We start from the raw sequence: 16,029 nt of genomic DNA, 5'->3' as shown, positions 1-16,029 counted from the left end.
GATCTTCACGATGACATGACTTGGACCGAATCTCGTTGTTTTAATGCCGGCCAAGGCGTCCCCGATTGGAAGTTGCATCGCTTCACCCCCTCGGCCGATTGAAATGAAACAGAGCACTTAGCGCATTGTGCTTCAGCTGCTGAACAGAATGATAATAATTGTCGGAGTGGCCTGAGCGTGGGGTGTCGACGATTAGCCGAAGGGGGAATCTTGAAGTGGCCCCACCGACTATTTACACAGCTTGGGCACACAACGGCCCCGTCTACCCTGTCTCTACCACGTCTTATTATCCTACTACTGAATCATCGCCCATCGATTTTCTATGGTTTGTCACATAAAAAAAAACTTAAAAATTAAATTGTTATTGTCTGTTGTTCCTGGTTAGGAACCATTGTCAGAAATATTGTTTAAGCACTTCTTTGATGGCGTTAAGTTGTTAAGTTTGGTTAGAGGATTTATTATGAAGGTCTGAGAGGGTGATGAACTAGTATTTTGCACGTTTTTAACAACCACAAATGATGCAGTTTTTAAATCAAAAGTTTTTAAAGTTTTTGTGGTTACCACATTTGATTTTCATATAAATGAGTATGAACTGAATTTGCTTTTTTCTTAAGACCATACCTTGATCCAGAGTTCTTGAGTGAATGGTCGATACTTCTAATATTGAAAACAACATTAAGTACATACTAAACAGTATTTTGGGGCTACAGTGCTTTTATAGATAAGTTGGTAGATAAGGCTGTACTACGAATCCTAGAAAATTGAAATAAAAAACATTTTATCAAGCTTAAACTTTTCAACACCTGATTCATGAATATGATCATCGGCTTCAACTAATTTTGGTCGTAAATTGACCAAAAAAGGAAATTAATCAACAAGATTGCTAAGAGCTTAGTGCACCTATCCGGGCTATCCTGTATTATCCGGCTCCGTGATGATGTTGGAAGTTAAAATTCGTACAGTTTTTGATGTGAGGTTGAGCAACAGTTATAGAAAATTAGAAGAGAGAGAGAGAGAGAGAGAGAGAGAGAGAGAGAGAGAGAGAGAGAGAGAGAGTGAGAGCGAGAGAGAGAGAATTTGAGAAAAAGACGGAGCGAGAGCGAGAGAGAGAGTGAGATAGGGGAGAGGGAAAGGTATAGAGAGAGGGAGAGAGAGAAAGAGAGAGGGAGAGAGAGAGAGGGAGAGAGAGAGAGAGAAAGNAAAGAGAGAGAGAGAGAGAGAGGGAGAATTTGAGAGAAAGACGGAGCGAGAGAGAGAGAGAGAGAGAGAGAGAAGTATTAATTAATTTTCATATCGAACAATTGAAGAGCGCGCGAAAAAACTTCCACTTAAATGTAAATGTAAAACTAAAATTGTTTTGTCTGTGTACAATACTTGGATAATGATTAAGTTCATAAACCTCAGAATAATCAGAATGAACAAGAAAATCCAAAAAATTAAAACCCTTTGGCAATTATATTTCTTTCTTAAAGGTTCCACCATGCTGAATCGATTGGTGGAAAACTTAAGCAACTAAATCTCAAAATAAGCGACGATATACTATAAGATACCAAACATTGGCATAATTTACTATGGATTCGCCCATGCTAAGATGATGACGTTTTTTATTTGTACGGAAATCTGCTGGGTCGTGTATATAGAAAATGGAATATTATCAGAGGTTATCTGAATATCGCAGACAAACTTTGAAATGATTGTGAAAGACTTGCGATGAGAGAAAAGCGGTAAATTAAAAATTCTGCGGCGTCTTTTAGGTTTTTTCTCTCTCCTTATCTTTATTCGAATAAGAACTAATAATAATTTTAATTGATAAGTCAAAGTGAGTATTGATACTGCTACTATCACGATGAGGGGCGAGAGAAGCTCGGTCAAAGCGAGCCGCTGTTTACTAAAATCCAGGTAATGTTTACTTGGCAAGAACAAACAGATAAGGGTTTCAAAATCGCGGACGGCACACAGATAGGCCTGTAGGATTCTCCAACTCAATACAAAGCCCTTTTATTGCAGTTATTTTTTTTTAAATAGTATCTTTGCCTAATCACCTGCGACCTTTGTCCTCTTAGTAATACCAATGTGTGTGAATCTCATAACAATTCTGTTTTTCCTTCATTTGTTCTTAAATAATTGATTCCTACATTTGTTACATGTTTTTCGATATAAATCGGCCATTGTATGAAACATTTTTGCCTGCTGATTCTCTGGCACGAAAAATACAGCGAGAAAGAGCGGACCCGGATGATTGATGGCTAACTAGCTATGCCTTATTCTAAAATAAATGATTTCTACGCTTGTTACATATTTTCGACTAAGAAAAGCGGACCGTGATGTTTTTGGGCAATCAAGCTATGGTATATTCTAAAATAATTGATTTACTCTCTAACTCTTCTTACGTTTTTTAGACAAAGAAAAATCAAGAATACAAAACAAATCCCTCATTGGCAATTATAGGAAGAGCCTATAGTCTATAGACTATAAATAATTTAAGTACACATGCACTGCAGATGACGAAACAGTCAGTTGTTTCCCACCGGAAACTCTGGCCAAAAGAGCAGCGAGAACAGGCGGACCAGAATGATCAAGCTAAGAAAAAACCAAGAATACAAAACAAATCGGCCATTGTATGAAACATTTCTGTTTGTTGAGTCACTGGACAAAAAATGCAGCGAGGACAGGCGGGCCAGGATATTTTGGTCAATCAGGTCATATCCTAAAATAACTGATTTCTGTTTTTATTACGTTTTTCGATTAAGAAAAAAAAATAAATCGGCCATTGTATGAATGATTTCTTGACTCTCTGGCCAAAAGATACAGCGAGAACAGGCGGACCTTGGACCTGACGTCCTGACGATGGCGAACAAGCTAAGACCTATAAAATAAATATTTTTATTCTTTTTGCTTGTTTTTAGTCAAAGAAAAGACAAAACACAAAATAAATCGGCCACTATATGAGACAATTCTGAAAAGGTACGCTAGCTTTATAAATATACAAATCCATCCATTTCTGCTTTTAAAAAAGTTTAAAATACTCGTAATCATTTCCCACTAGCTTTGTCCATCTATAGCTATATGTCAGTTTCCAGATAAAGTCTCCTACTTCAAAGCGCCTTTCCAATATACGCCATCGGTAAAGATGACAAGATGACGGTATGATGATACAAACATCAAGGTTGTAAGCAGGGTGAGAACCTTATCCGTTTGTGCTTATTTGCCCTCTATCCTTTGAAGAACAGCGTTATTCCGGTTGATCAAAACGCGGTTTACATTTTCATGTAGTCTAGCAAGTTGAGTAACGTTGAGCTGTTTTTCAAACCATTGTTGTTTTTATCTCTTGTGGCGAATGCTCTCCAAAATTCGGCATAACTTGTACTCAAGGGATTTTTATAGGAACGATATGGATGACACGGGACTTAGTGGAAAATGTGGCTGTGGATCACCCGCGTCGCATTTGGCTTTTTTCCGAATAAGAGTCTAGGACAGAAAACGGATTACGATATTTTTTTCTTGAGATATTGACAATGATAGAAATTAGATAAACAAAAGGCTAATGCAAGGATTTAAGAGATTATTCCATAAGAATTCTGTAATCAGCCAACGCTAAGTACAGATTGTCCTATCAAATATTTTGTTTGCATTTTAATGTACAGTTTTGTTCAAATGATTTTCTCAGGTTTGTCTTGTTCTTCTGGGGCCATTTTCCCCAAATTAATTTAATATTAGATCGATATTTTCTAACCTGTTTTCCCTTCTATCAATTAATTAAATTAATTTTTTTAAAACTTTTTTGTTCAATTGTAAATGTTTCATCGAGTTCATTAGAGAAAAGATTGAGAATAGAAAGGAGGACCTTCTCAGAAACGATTCCATTCTTCTCAGTGACTAACTTTTCTATCGACATTTCTAATTTAACCCCTTTTAACTCAGTTATAAAAGACAGTTTTAAAAGGGTGATTTCCGAAAAAAATAAAATATTTCTGTAAACAAGAGACGACCCAGAAACATTTACCGGTGTAATTTGCTACAATTTTACAGACACTGTGGTTGAATATAGTTCTAGGTGATAGTTGTTGTTTTGTGTAGTTGTTGTTGATTTCTCAAAATACAGGGGTTTTCACTCTTGCCTCCAGATGAAACCTCCACACCCCCTGTCCAAGAACGGAGATTCGGAGGTAGTTCGAAGGAGCGAGGTCGGTTGAGCTTCTGATCCCTGTTCATTAATTCTTCGCTGACGTTTACCCTTGTTGTCATGTAGAAGATTTTTGCCAATTTACGCTTTTTATGCTTGATAGAACGTAAATAGGTCTTATTTTTGTGACTTGATCCACGGGGAAATACATTCACCGCCCTGAATACATGTTACTCCTTTCACCCTTTTAATCATAATTAAGTTTGGATACGGAATGTTATAAGTCGTTGAAGTCGTTAAAACTGTGATTTATTTTTTATCAAATTTTAAGCCTTTTTTGGCACTTACCTTGACAGATCAACTTCCATTGCTATAACCAACACGAAAGTTAAGTATTATATATTTATATTTGTGAATGGTCGAAAAGGGTTGGTTGTCGGACGAGGGGGTGGTAATAAGTCCAGGCATCTAATCCCCGGCTTAGAGAGCGTTGACCATGTTAATAATGCCAATGTAACTTAAACCCCCCTCATCAGCTAATGGACACTGGCCAACGTTTCCTACTCCACTAACCCTTTATGCATACTGATTATACGCGCATGAACTAAATTTAATATACTTCATTATCCCAGTTAGGTAATGGACGTTCTAAATCTTAAGTACATTCTCGGATTAAGTCCATAAATATTACACCGGGATTTAGGCTAATTACACTGTTTTCGCTATGGCTTAACGATTACGGGAGGAACCCAAGTCGAAGGCGGTTCCGAGTTTTAAGGGAAAGACCGTAGTAATGCCCTTTTAAGTTAAATAACAATAACAACAAAAACATGTAACAGGAAAAAATCACACCAACCCCCAATTAACTGGCCAATTTTGAGTAGAAGAGTAGAAATCAGTTATTTTAGAATAGGCCATAGATGGATCGACATCAATTATCCTGGTCCGCGTGTTCTCGCTATATATATTTTTTTTTTGCAGAAGTCAGCAAGTCGAAACGTTTCATACAACGGCCGATTTGTTTTGTGCTTTTTTTTTGTCTAAAAACACGTAATAAGAGTTGAAATCAGTTATTTTAGAATAGGCCATAGTTGAATCGACATCAATTATCCTGGTCCACGTGTTCTCACTGTATTTTTTTTTTTTTTTGCACAAGTCAGCATGTCGAAACGTTTCATACAACGGCCGATTTGTTTTGTGCTTTGTTTCGTCTAAAAACACATAATAAGAGTAGAAATCAATTATTTGAGGTGCCATAGCCTAATCCCCCAAAACATCATGGTCTCCTTGTTCTCGCTGCAGTTTTGGCCATACAATGACCGATTTGTTTTGTATTCTTGGTTTTTTCTTAGCTTGATCATTCTGGTCCGCCTGTTCTCGCTGCTCTTTTGGCCAGAGTTTCCGGAGGGAAACAACTGACTGTGTCATCATCTGCAGTGCATGTGTACTTAAATTATTTATAGTCTATAGACTATAGGCTCTTCCTACAATTGCCGATAAGGGATTTGTGGCAACTTAAAAAAAGGGTCAATTTGAACCATATCGGTGTTGAAACTAGGCGACTCTGGATTTCGACAAAAGGGTGGATTTTTTTTTTTTAAATCAGAAAATGGGTGAAAAATGAGAGAAAATGATACTTTGCCTTCTTACAACCAATCTACTTAATTACATATTTCTAAGTGCTGTGTACTTGTGCTAAGTACTTTCTGCTGTAAATATTTATTCAAAAACTTTCCACAATGAATGAGAACATTAAGATTTAATAATATTTCATAAGTGAGGAGGTCAAAAAAAGAAAGAATTTATCAACACAGCAGAACCATTCAAGGTACATAAAAGTATTAACCTCAAAATAAATTGGCAGATTGAGCCAACATTTCATCAGTGCTGTTTTTGTGAGTAAGAAAAGAAACTTTATTTAATTTTAAGGACTGTTTGTCAAAATTTTATTGGGTTTTTATGGAAAAACTGTTTCATGGCCGAGTGTTGTCTTGTCTCGGGGGTGATCTTTCGGCGGAAAATTTCGTACTGTGAAAATTACAGAGGATGGGGTAGGTTTGTACGTTTGAGGGCATGGCGAGGGGCGTAATCAGGGACGACGGTGGAGAGGGGCTGCAGGTGGTCGTCCCATGCTTTCACACTGATTAAACTGGAAATCGATCTTTCAAGCTCCCTTAGCTCTATTTATTTATTAACACTCAACAAATTAAGTTTTTAGGCCGATGGAGGGGAGTAGGAAAAAAACATTTTTCCCTCTGTTGGATGGTTTTTATTTTATAAGTTGACAAGACAGTAGTGATGAGTTGATTACGCGAATACGCGGCTTCTGACGAAAGGCTGGATAAAAAAATCAGCAAATAAATTCAATGGTTAAAACAAATCCATATTTGGTAATTGAGATCCTTTTAAACAGTAGCATCATCCACAGTGAACCTGTACTTAAATTTAAAGTCTACGGGCTCTACCTAAAGTTGTCAATAAGGGCTTGTAGGTACTTAAAAAAAGGTTAATTTGTAATTGTAGGAATATATATTGTAATGGCAAAGGGTATACAAATTTGAAAACCAAGCCAATCTATGGGTGAAAAAATGGAACTTCGTCTTTTTTCAACCAATCTTCTTAACAGCACACTTCTATTCACAGTAATAAATCCTACTTATTACTGTGAATACCTTCCGATAGAAAAGTCTGTCTATCTACAAGTGAGAGTACTATGTGTCCTATGTTAAACAGCTGCGAACTTTATCTGATATTTCATAAAACTAGTGGAATAAAACAATGGGTTTGAAACATATCGGGATTGAAAGTATACGTGGAAAGAACTGGCTTATGACGAAAGGGCGTATATTAATTAGAAAATCAGCAAATGGTTCAAAAAATGGAACATTGCTTTCTTCCAAAAAACTACTTAATTGCATACTCCTAAGTACTACTTACTGCGGAGAAAATTTTACGCTAGAAAAACTTAGCTTTCCACAAATGAAGCGTGTGGGTTGAAGTAGACGAAAGGGTAGATAAAAAATCATAAAAAATAAAATTAATGGTGCAGCTCGTGTTTTTAACAATGTACCATATGTTGATTTGCATAGGGGTTGTATAGTTTGGGGCTAATACGTGGAAAGATATAGATTCTGACGATAGGGTGTAAAAATTAGAAAACCAGCCAATCAATCGGTGCAAAATGGAACTTCTTTCACCTGCCTTCTTTAAAGAGGGAATAAGTAACTCTAAAATATATGCAAGCAGATGGGCACAGCCGAACCATTTCCCGCACGAAATACTTTTCGACCCGGTATCTAGTGAAAGGTAGGCACAACTGAGGGCCCATGCAGTGGGATATGGCCAAATACAAGGAAAGTGACACACTATCATATGGGCACAAAAGCGAATTCCATGCCCTGATGACGACGTACTCTCACACTAAACCGGGGGTTCAAAGACGCCAGAGGGTTTGGATTGCGCTGTATACAAAGAAGGTCAGGTCGAAATTATGTCCCTTCCCCCCACAGCGAGAGTACACCGCGGAATTGAATGCCACTCGCACTGGGCGTAATACATCGAAACCAGAAAAACCTTTATAATATGCACAGATTCGCTCAGTGCCGTCTCAGAACTCAGTAGAAAAGCCTCCGTGGATCAACTAATAAATAAAATATATGAACAATTAAAGGGGATCAATGCTGATGGGAAGAAGGTCGTGCTGGTCAGGATTCCCGCGATAGCCGGGCATGAAGAAGCAGTCAAAGCGGCTAAAGAGGCCGCATCAGCGCACGGACCACCCCATCCTGTCCGCGCAGCAGATGTGGTAAGTTTAATGAAAAATCATGTAAAAGAAAAATGGGAAAAACCCTGGGCACAGACTTCTGCCAAATTACGGCAGATAAAGATTGGCATTGGTCCCTGGTCCACGTAGGCCGGGTCGAGAAGGGAAAGGTGTGTACATACCTACGCATATATCATACTAGGCTTACACATGGGCACTTGCTGGCAGGAAAGAGTCCGCGCCGATGTCCTATGTACCGAAATATTAACCGTTGAGTACAATGCAGAAAACTAGAAGCCTGCAGGATGAACTTCGGAGTCCATGCTGACCTAAAGGGGGCCTTAAGGCACGACAATGGGCACGGATCGCTGTTTCTGTGCCTCACGGTTATAAGAGTTCTTAAATGTATATAGTATGCCTTTATGTGTTGTATGTTATGTATTGGTGCAGATGTAAATTATTAGTGAAAGAAGGGATTATCCCCCACGAGTACTCTGGGGTGAGAGTGTGTTTTCTGAGGAGTGAAAGTAATTTATTAGCGCGAATGAAGGGTTTAAACCTGCCTCTAGGAATATCGAGTATTCGGGCTTGTCTTGTTACAGGAGGTGACAGGACGTTGGCGTCTTCGGAATATCCAGTACCACGACGCCGGATTTGCGTTCCAACTTTTTCGTTGGGGGGGTGCTTTTTCGGGGGCGTTGTCTCCTGGCTCTTCACCGGAGCATTGCAGGGGGTTCGTCTACCGACTGTCCGGGTGTTTCGGCGAGGGCAGAGCTCCCGTCGCTAGCGGTGTTTCCGGGGTGGGTGGGAAGCGTGAAAATCTTTATGTGTTATGTTTTTCTTGTACTTTAAATAAAAATTTGACAACCTGAGATACTTTTGAGAGGTTAGCTAGATAAGAAAACAGGAGACAAAATATGACAGTCAGTGACAAAGAGATGACCACTTGAAGCTTGTCGGCCCGTAAATAAATAATTAATAAATAATAATAATATATGTAAGAAAAGTTTAACTTTTTACAAATCAGAGAATCATGATATAATATTTTCATGAGTGATGTAGTTCAACGAGCAATTAAGCAGGTGTCGATTCAAGTCTTTTTGCTTAATCAAGCCTTAAAACTAAGGAAAAATAGAAAACAAAATAAATCTTACCAGAGTTGGAACCTTCGTTGTGAAGTAGGCTGTTGTTATTGGATATATTTGTATTGTTATTGTTATTTTCACCATTGGAAGCTTTTTCCAAGACTTCGTGATCTTCTTTACAAAACAGTCCATCCTCTCTAAGAGCGAATTCGTCGCCAGGTATTAATTGACGTTCACAAGCTGAACACCTAAAGCACTCTATGTGGTAAATTTTCGTCTTTGCTCGCATGACGAAATCGTTTTTGCTGAAGCTAAGACTGCACTTGTCGCACTTGGTCCCAAACAGTCTGAAAAAGAATAAAAGACCTGCTCAAGTTCAGTGGGTAAGTCTTGTAAGACTGAAAAATCAGAATATAGGTTCATTAGTGGTTTTGAAAGGATGAATCGAGCCGAATTGTATTTGCCGGGCAAAAAAAAGCCGGGTAAAACGTCGAGTTGTATGTCTGTGTTTACTATTCCTGTTTTGCTATATTTAGACAAATATTGGCCTGGGCGGAGGAAGGGTGTGTTTGTTTTTGTGGGTGGTCCCCCAACGTGTTTGGACAGTCTTGTATTACCAGCCGCTCTACCTCTTCTGATGGATATCATTTGGCCGACAATTTTAGGAGTCATAGTTCGCATCCGGGGACCGACGTGGAAACCATTGGATTCGCCAACAGTCACGAAAGCAGATGTGAAATCTCTGGCACTCGTGGTTTTTTTTTAAATCAGAGTATCAACAAGTTAAAAATTATGGTAATTTTTTCTGTAGATGCAATAAGACAAGAAGTATGCTATTATTGATAACTAAAAGGCACAATACAACATAGATGGCATATGAGAAATGCTAAAATTTAAATAAGGCATGCAATGGTTTAAAAAGAACAAATTTCAAATATATCTCCCAATGTTTCAGTTAAGGCAATATCCTGTTTTATGAGGTTTCTTTGGGAACTTCTTCTGACCGTTTTAGCAATTTTCCTTCGACTCGACAGTGTAAAATTGGATTGATCCAGGAAACGCGATTCTATAGATGTAACAGAACATTTTCCCAATTTGATTAAATTATCCAAATTTTTTTTGTTAAAATACGCTTATCTTGTTTTAATCTAATCAAAAGCACTCTAAAAAGAAGGGGAAAATTTTAAAATTTTAAGCATTATCGCGAATATGGGATATTGGACAAATTTTTTGTTAAGCAAGAATGTCTTGAAATTTTTAACTTTAAACAAATCGTACTCAAACAACTGCGCCATTTTAACGAATCAAACCGACAATTATTTGTCTGAACTTTGATTAACAAGAGCTTCTGGAAATAAGCTAAGCTCAATAATCCGTTAAGCTAAAGTGGTAAATTGTGTCCTCTTTTGTAGTCTTTTATTTTAAAAGATGGTGAATATAAGAAAAATCAACCAGGCGACAAAGGGAAAGTGGACATGCAATGATAAATCCGGCCAGACAATCTAAGCTCGTTAATCCATTGGATTAGGTTGACCAGTCTTTAATTGCGATTCAACTCTTTGCTGAAATCAATCACTTCTAAATTTTAAACTTGTTTTAAAAAATTTCCTAGCACATAGTCCATGTTAAAAAAATGTAGATTCCATATTCTCACTAGGGCACATAGGGTTGTTAAGCCAGGGAAAGTTCGATGAATTGCGGCATACCAAATTGCCAAAGGGTTAGCGCAGAAGCTAACTGCACAACTACTAAACCTAGGACGTGTGGCCGAAAATCATAGTGGGACTGCACACTCCGCGCTATTTATAGACCCGGATCTGCAGAAACAATGTGCAGGTATTGCCAAGAATAAGAAGAAACAGCGTACGTCCTCTGTTGGTGCGACCATGTAGGCTGAGATACTCCTGGAAGAGAAAAAGCCAAGGCCTGAAGAACTGGGTATAATAATAAAATAAAATAATTGGGACCTGATAAAAAGCATCAACCTCACGAATAGCTCTTGATAATACCGCTCCAAGTTAAAAATAAAGAAAATAAATCATGTATGACTAGATACTAAGATAAACACGAAGAAAACAGACAAAAGGCTTTTGATATAAACAAAAACTTGTTCTGAATGTTTTCTTTTTTCCGAGAGACTTAATTTTACAAGTTAGAACATTAGAGAACATAAAATAGAAGAAAGTGATGAATTCATTTTTTTAATGGTAAAAGAATAGAAAATAACAGAGACAACAAGCTTTTGAAATGGCAGAGTAAACTTTTCTGACGATTTCCTTTCCTTCAAAAGCACCAATTTAACAATTCAAAACGCAACCGAACGAAAAAAATGCTTTCCCGGATGAAATTGATTGATAAATAAATAAATTAGGGTATTTTGTTTAAAGGACCATTAGCAGAGACCATAAGATTTTTTGATAGACAAAACCTTTTCTACACTTTCAACTTAACAAGTAATAACCCAACAGAACACAAAATGCTACTTTTTGTATTTTCCTAGAAGAAAGTACATAACGAATAAATGAAGTATTTGGGTTGTTTTTGTTAAATGAGAAAAAAATGATAGCTGAGACAAGCTTTTCGATCGCTAAAAGCAAGCTTTAATTTAACTAGTTAGTAGCCGAACAGACTACAAACAGGAATTTTTCGTGCATTCCAGGAAGAAAGTGATGAACAAATGAAGTAATTCTATTCTGTTTTTAAATATGAAAAAAAAAAGAATGACAGAAACAAACACGCTGTTTCTATTTTTTCGAAATCTCTAATCTAGCAAAGTTAGAAGCCAAACAGACCACAAAAAGCAATTTTTGTGCATACCCGGGAAAAATTCATAAATAAAAGAAGTGATTCTGTTCGGTAAAAAAAAAATTAAAAAAGAAAAGCAGAGAACAGCTTTTTGATTGAAAAAGCTCTTTACATCTTCAAATTAACAAATAAAAATATTAAAAAACCAATTTTTGTGCCTTCCCGAAAGAAAGTAATGCATATATGATATAATTGTGCCCTTTTGTTAAATAAAATAAATGAAGAAAAAAAGAATAACATAGACAACCATCTTTCTGATTAAAAAGTAAACATTTTCTAATTCTTATGGATCTTCAGTTTAACAAGACTTGCCCAGAAAAAAGTTTTGATTAGATGAAGGAAATCCTCTTTTTTTTTAAAGAAAAAAGTAAAATAACAGAGAGAACAAGCATTATAAATGTAAGAGGGAAGAGGTTTCTGACTCTTTCCTGTTCTTCTACTGCCTCAATTTAACAAATCAAAACCTACCCGAAATGAAAAAGTGTCTTGAAGGAAGAAGGTGATGAATACATGAAGGAAATACCTATTTAAGAAAGAAAAAAAAACAACAACAGCAGATAGAGGTTGTTTTTGATTGGTAAAAGCAAACATTTTATATTTTTTCCTAAAGCTTCCATTTAACAAGGCAAAAGAATAGAAAAAGAATCCTTTCGTTACGTATTAAATACAAAAGAATAACAGCTCCTTTTTGTATTTTCCCAGAAGAAAGTACATAATGAATAAGTGAAGTAATTGTGTTTTTTTGTTAAGTAAGAAAAACTAAAGAAAAAAGAATAACAGAGACAACAAGCTTGTTGATCGGTAAAAGCAAACTTTTTACATCTTCAATTTAACGAGTCAGAACCACCAGAAACCGACCACAAAAAGCAATTTTTTGTCTCTTCCCGGTGGAAAGTAATAAATAAATGAAGTAATTGTGCCCGTTTTGTTAAATAAGAAAAGACATAAATAAAAGAATAACAGAGACAGCAATCCTTTTCATGCCAAAAAGCAGAATTTTCTGTGTTTCTACACCATCAATTCAAAGTTGATGCATCTTTCCCAGAAAAAAGTTTTGACTAGATGAAGGAAAACTGTTTTTTACGAATTTTACTTGACTACTTCCTAACTAGGCGGACTTCACACGAAAAAACACTTTTAACACTTCTAATAAGTCAATAGAATTTTTTAAATTTAAAATTTTGATTTCTGAAAAATGAACCTATATAATGATCCATTTATGTGTGGTCACAATTGACCATATTAATTATTTCAATTAATTATTCTTTTTATGTAAGGTCTTGGTTGAGAAGAAAAACTTAGTGTCCCGCTCGTGACACTTTTTCATCTCAATCAAGACTACATAAAAAGACTAAGTAATTGAAATAGCTATATAATGATGTTTTCATATATTGATTAAAAAATTATATGTACTTTTGCACAAAAAAAATATTGATTTGTACACTGAAAGGCAAAAAATTCCATCCAACTGATTTTTTTTTCATTTTCTCGATAAAAGAAAATACCGTCATTAGTTTGTCTCTTTGTTTTTACCAATAAATATTTGTTTATGCTATGTTTTAAATTGGGAATATTAATTAGAGGTAAACACACTTAAACCTTAATCCAAAACAAGGTTAAAGGATTTTTCAACGTTTACTTTTTACGGAATATGTTTATTCAGTCTCATTTGAATTCTGAAGCAATAAACTGTTTAGTTTTCATCTCTGTTTTCTTAATCTCAATTGTTAAATTTAAAAATGCCCTTAGGGCTGAGGATGTTGCGCGTGGTGTGACACTTATTGATGATGGACGTTCCATCCGGTATGCGACTATTGCCATCGCAGTTCTCTACGTAACACTACGAGACGCCGTTAGACGTTTTCGAGAAACTGGGTCCTACCATAGAAGGCCCAGTTCTGGATGCCCTAGGGTAACAGAACCACAGGAAGACAGTTATTGACTTTGAGAATTTTACGAAACCGGCATCTTACTGTTGTTCAAGCGATTCATCAGCTCCAGGAAGTTCGAATTGTCCAAATTACTGAACGCACTGCTCGGACAAGATAAAATCAGTATGGACTGATGGCTTTTCGCCCCGTAAGAAGACCAGAATTGTTCAGAACACACAGAGTTGCACGGCTCGCATTTGCTCGGGAACACAGCCGTTGGTCTTGGACGATTGGTCTGCTGCACTGTTTACAGACGAGTGTAGATTTGCCCTACGATCTCCAGATAGGCGTGAAAGAGTGTGAAGCAGGCGAAATGAAAGGTACGAAACCTGTAATTTTTCCCAGAGCCAACCTTTTCAACGTAGCTCAGTGATGGTGTGGGCGGGAATTGGAATGGAGAGTCGCACAGAGTTGGTTGTTGTTCGTGGAGAGTATTTGTCGTCCACTCGCTATGTGGATGAAATTTTGAAACATCGTGCGTTGCCTATCCTCGATGAAATCAGCGACACTCCTATTCTAATGCACGATAATGCACGTCCACATGTCGCTCGCAAAGTACAAACGTACCTTCAACAGCATAACATCAAGGTCTTAGCCTGGCCAGCCGGTTCTCCAGACTTGAACCCCATCGAACATTTACGGGATAACCTGAAAAGACGAATAAGAGCACGTCCATCACTTCCTCATACACTCTATGATCTTGAAAGGACTCTTCGCGAAGAATGGGCTAACCTCCTAGTATTTTTAAAATATTTCTTGCAAAAAGTGAAATAAATGACTGTGTACATGTCTCCTATTGACTGTACACGACTAAAAATTATAATTAAAAGTTATTGTTATTATTATATTCTTTTGTGGAGGCAGTACTCTTCACTTTCGACAGTTGCGCCGTTAATTAGTGCATCTGAACCGTCGGAATGAAATGATACGTGTAAAATCAGATCGGGCGATGAGAAATAAAGGGAAAGAGAGAGCAAAGGGGAACGTTTTTTTTTCTAGTAAGTGCTGCGGATTCTGGAATCTCACTCGTCGGCGAGTTCTTTCATAATTCTCTCCACTCCTCGGCGGTAGCGACAACATTCCTTACTTAAAAATATCAATTACCCTTATACTACTTTCGGTTGACGGTTAGCAAAACGTTTATGCTGTTAGCCGACAGAATTGTGCTGGTAACCGGTAGGCCGTAAACCTGAGTGAGTGTCATTTTCTGTCTCCTTTTGAAAGTCGGCTCGCTATCAAAATGTCAATAGCGGGTCGCAACTTCCAGTTGCACAACCTGCACGGCCGGGAGTTTAAAGCCCGAGGCGAATAACGGATTCCGTTTTAAATCCGCGGTCGGTAAATATTTCTAAAGAGATGTCTCGGTCGGTGGTGGAAGTGGTGGGCTTTTGACGGTAGGCTCAACATTCATCATCCCCGGTCCGCCTAGTTTCGCCGTGCTCATCTGAAACGGATCTGTCGTCCCTTCACACTTTCACATTCGAGAGTTCACAATCATGAATTTTCAACGTATTATTTCGGATAAAACTGGCCACCTGAATTTTACTTGTAATTTAAACAAACCTGAATAATTCCTTTAGATGAAAAAACCAAGTTTTCCGCTTTTGAACGGCAACCTTATACAAAACTCGGCTTAAGTAAGCTTGTGAGAATAAAACACGGTTAAAAAAAACAGAATCGAGACCTTTTTCGCAGTAGCGCTGAACAGAACCGAAGGCGGTTTTCAAACCAGTTCTTTTTTTAAAATTAGAGAGAGGCAAAGAGCATCTTAAAGGCGGGCTTAGAGCTAGGTGTGAGTTCGGCTGCGGGAGGGAGAAGGGTAGATTGTAAAATCCTCCCTGGATAAAAAAAGAGCCTCGGGCTCCTATTTAGTAATGCTTTAAAATACTCAGTCCTAATCCCCTTGTCTCCGTCGAAAACACGGATTACACCGTCTTGTTTCAATTTAATAATATATTTTTAAAAAAAGAACCAGACATTGAGCGAAGACCAACAACGCGTTTCAACTGATTTGAAAGCAAAAACACGATAGAAAATTTTGCGGCTATGTAGGGGCTTGTCACGCCTCTCCCTGCTTATAGGCCTGACTTCAAGCCGAAATAAATGAAGCATCGGCATTTCCCCACTGTCAGACAAAGCCAGCAAGTAATCTGCTCCGCACAAAGTAAAAAAAAAATAATCAAGCGATACCTGACGTGCGACCTAAAAGCGTGAGAGAAGTGAGGGAGTGATAGATAGATAGAGAAAAAAGGAAAAGAGTTTCTGAGTGAGAGAAAGAGAAAGAAAGAAAGAGATAGATAGATAGATAGATAGATAGATAGA

The 16,029-nt window shown here is 37.4% G+C and overlaps 1 protein-coding gene across 1 annotated transcript in view; it reads right to left on the bottom strand.

Moving 5' to 3' along the window:
- LOC106666675 (insulin gene enhancer protein ISL-1) overlaps positions 1-16,029 on the bottom strand; it is a 115,832-nt gene that overhangs the window by 18,859 nt on the left and 80,944 nt on the right. The window contains exon 3 of the mRNA XM_014394029.2: positions 9,041-9,318. Within this exon, the coding sequence (XP_014249515.1) occupies positions 9,041-9,318 (278 nt within the window). The remainder of the gene's footprint in view (positions 1-9,040; positions 9,319-16,029) is intronic.

The sequence above is a fragment of the Cimex lectularius genome, unplaced genomic scaffold, assembly GCF_000648675.2.
Source record: "Cimex lectularius strain Harlan isolate CLEC.00 unplaced genomic scaffold, Clec_2.1 scaffold117, whole genome shotgun sequence".
Classification (NCBI taxonomy): Eukaryota; Metazoa; Arthropoda; class Insecta; order Hemiptera; family Cimicidae; genus Cimex; species Cimex lectularius.
This window is presented reverse-complemented; position numbering and strand designations above follow the sequence as displayed.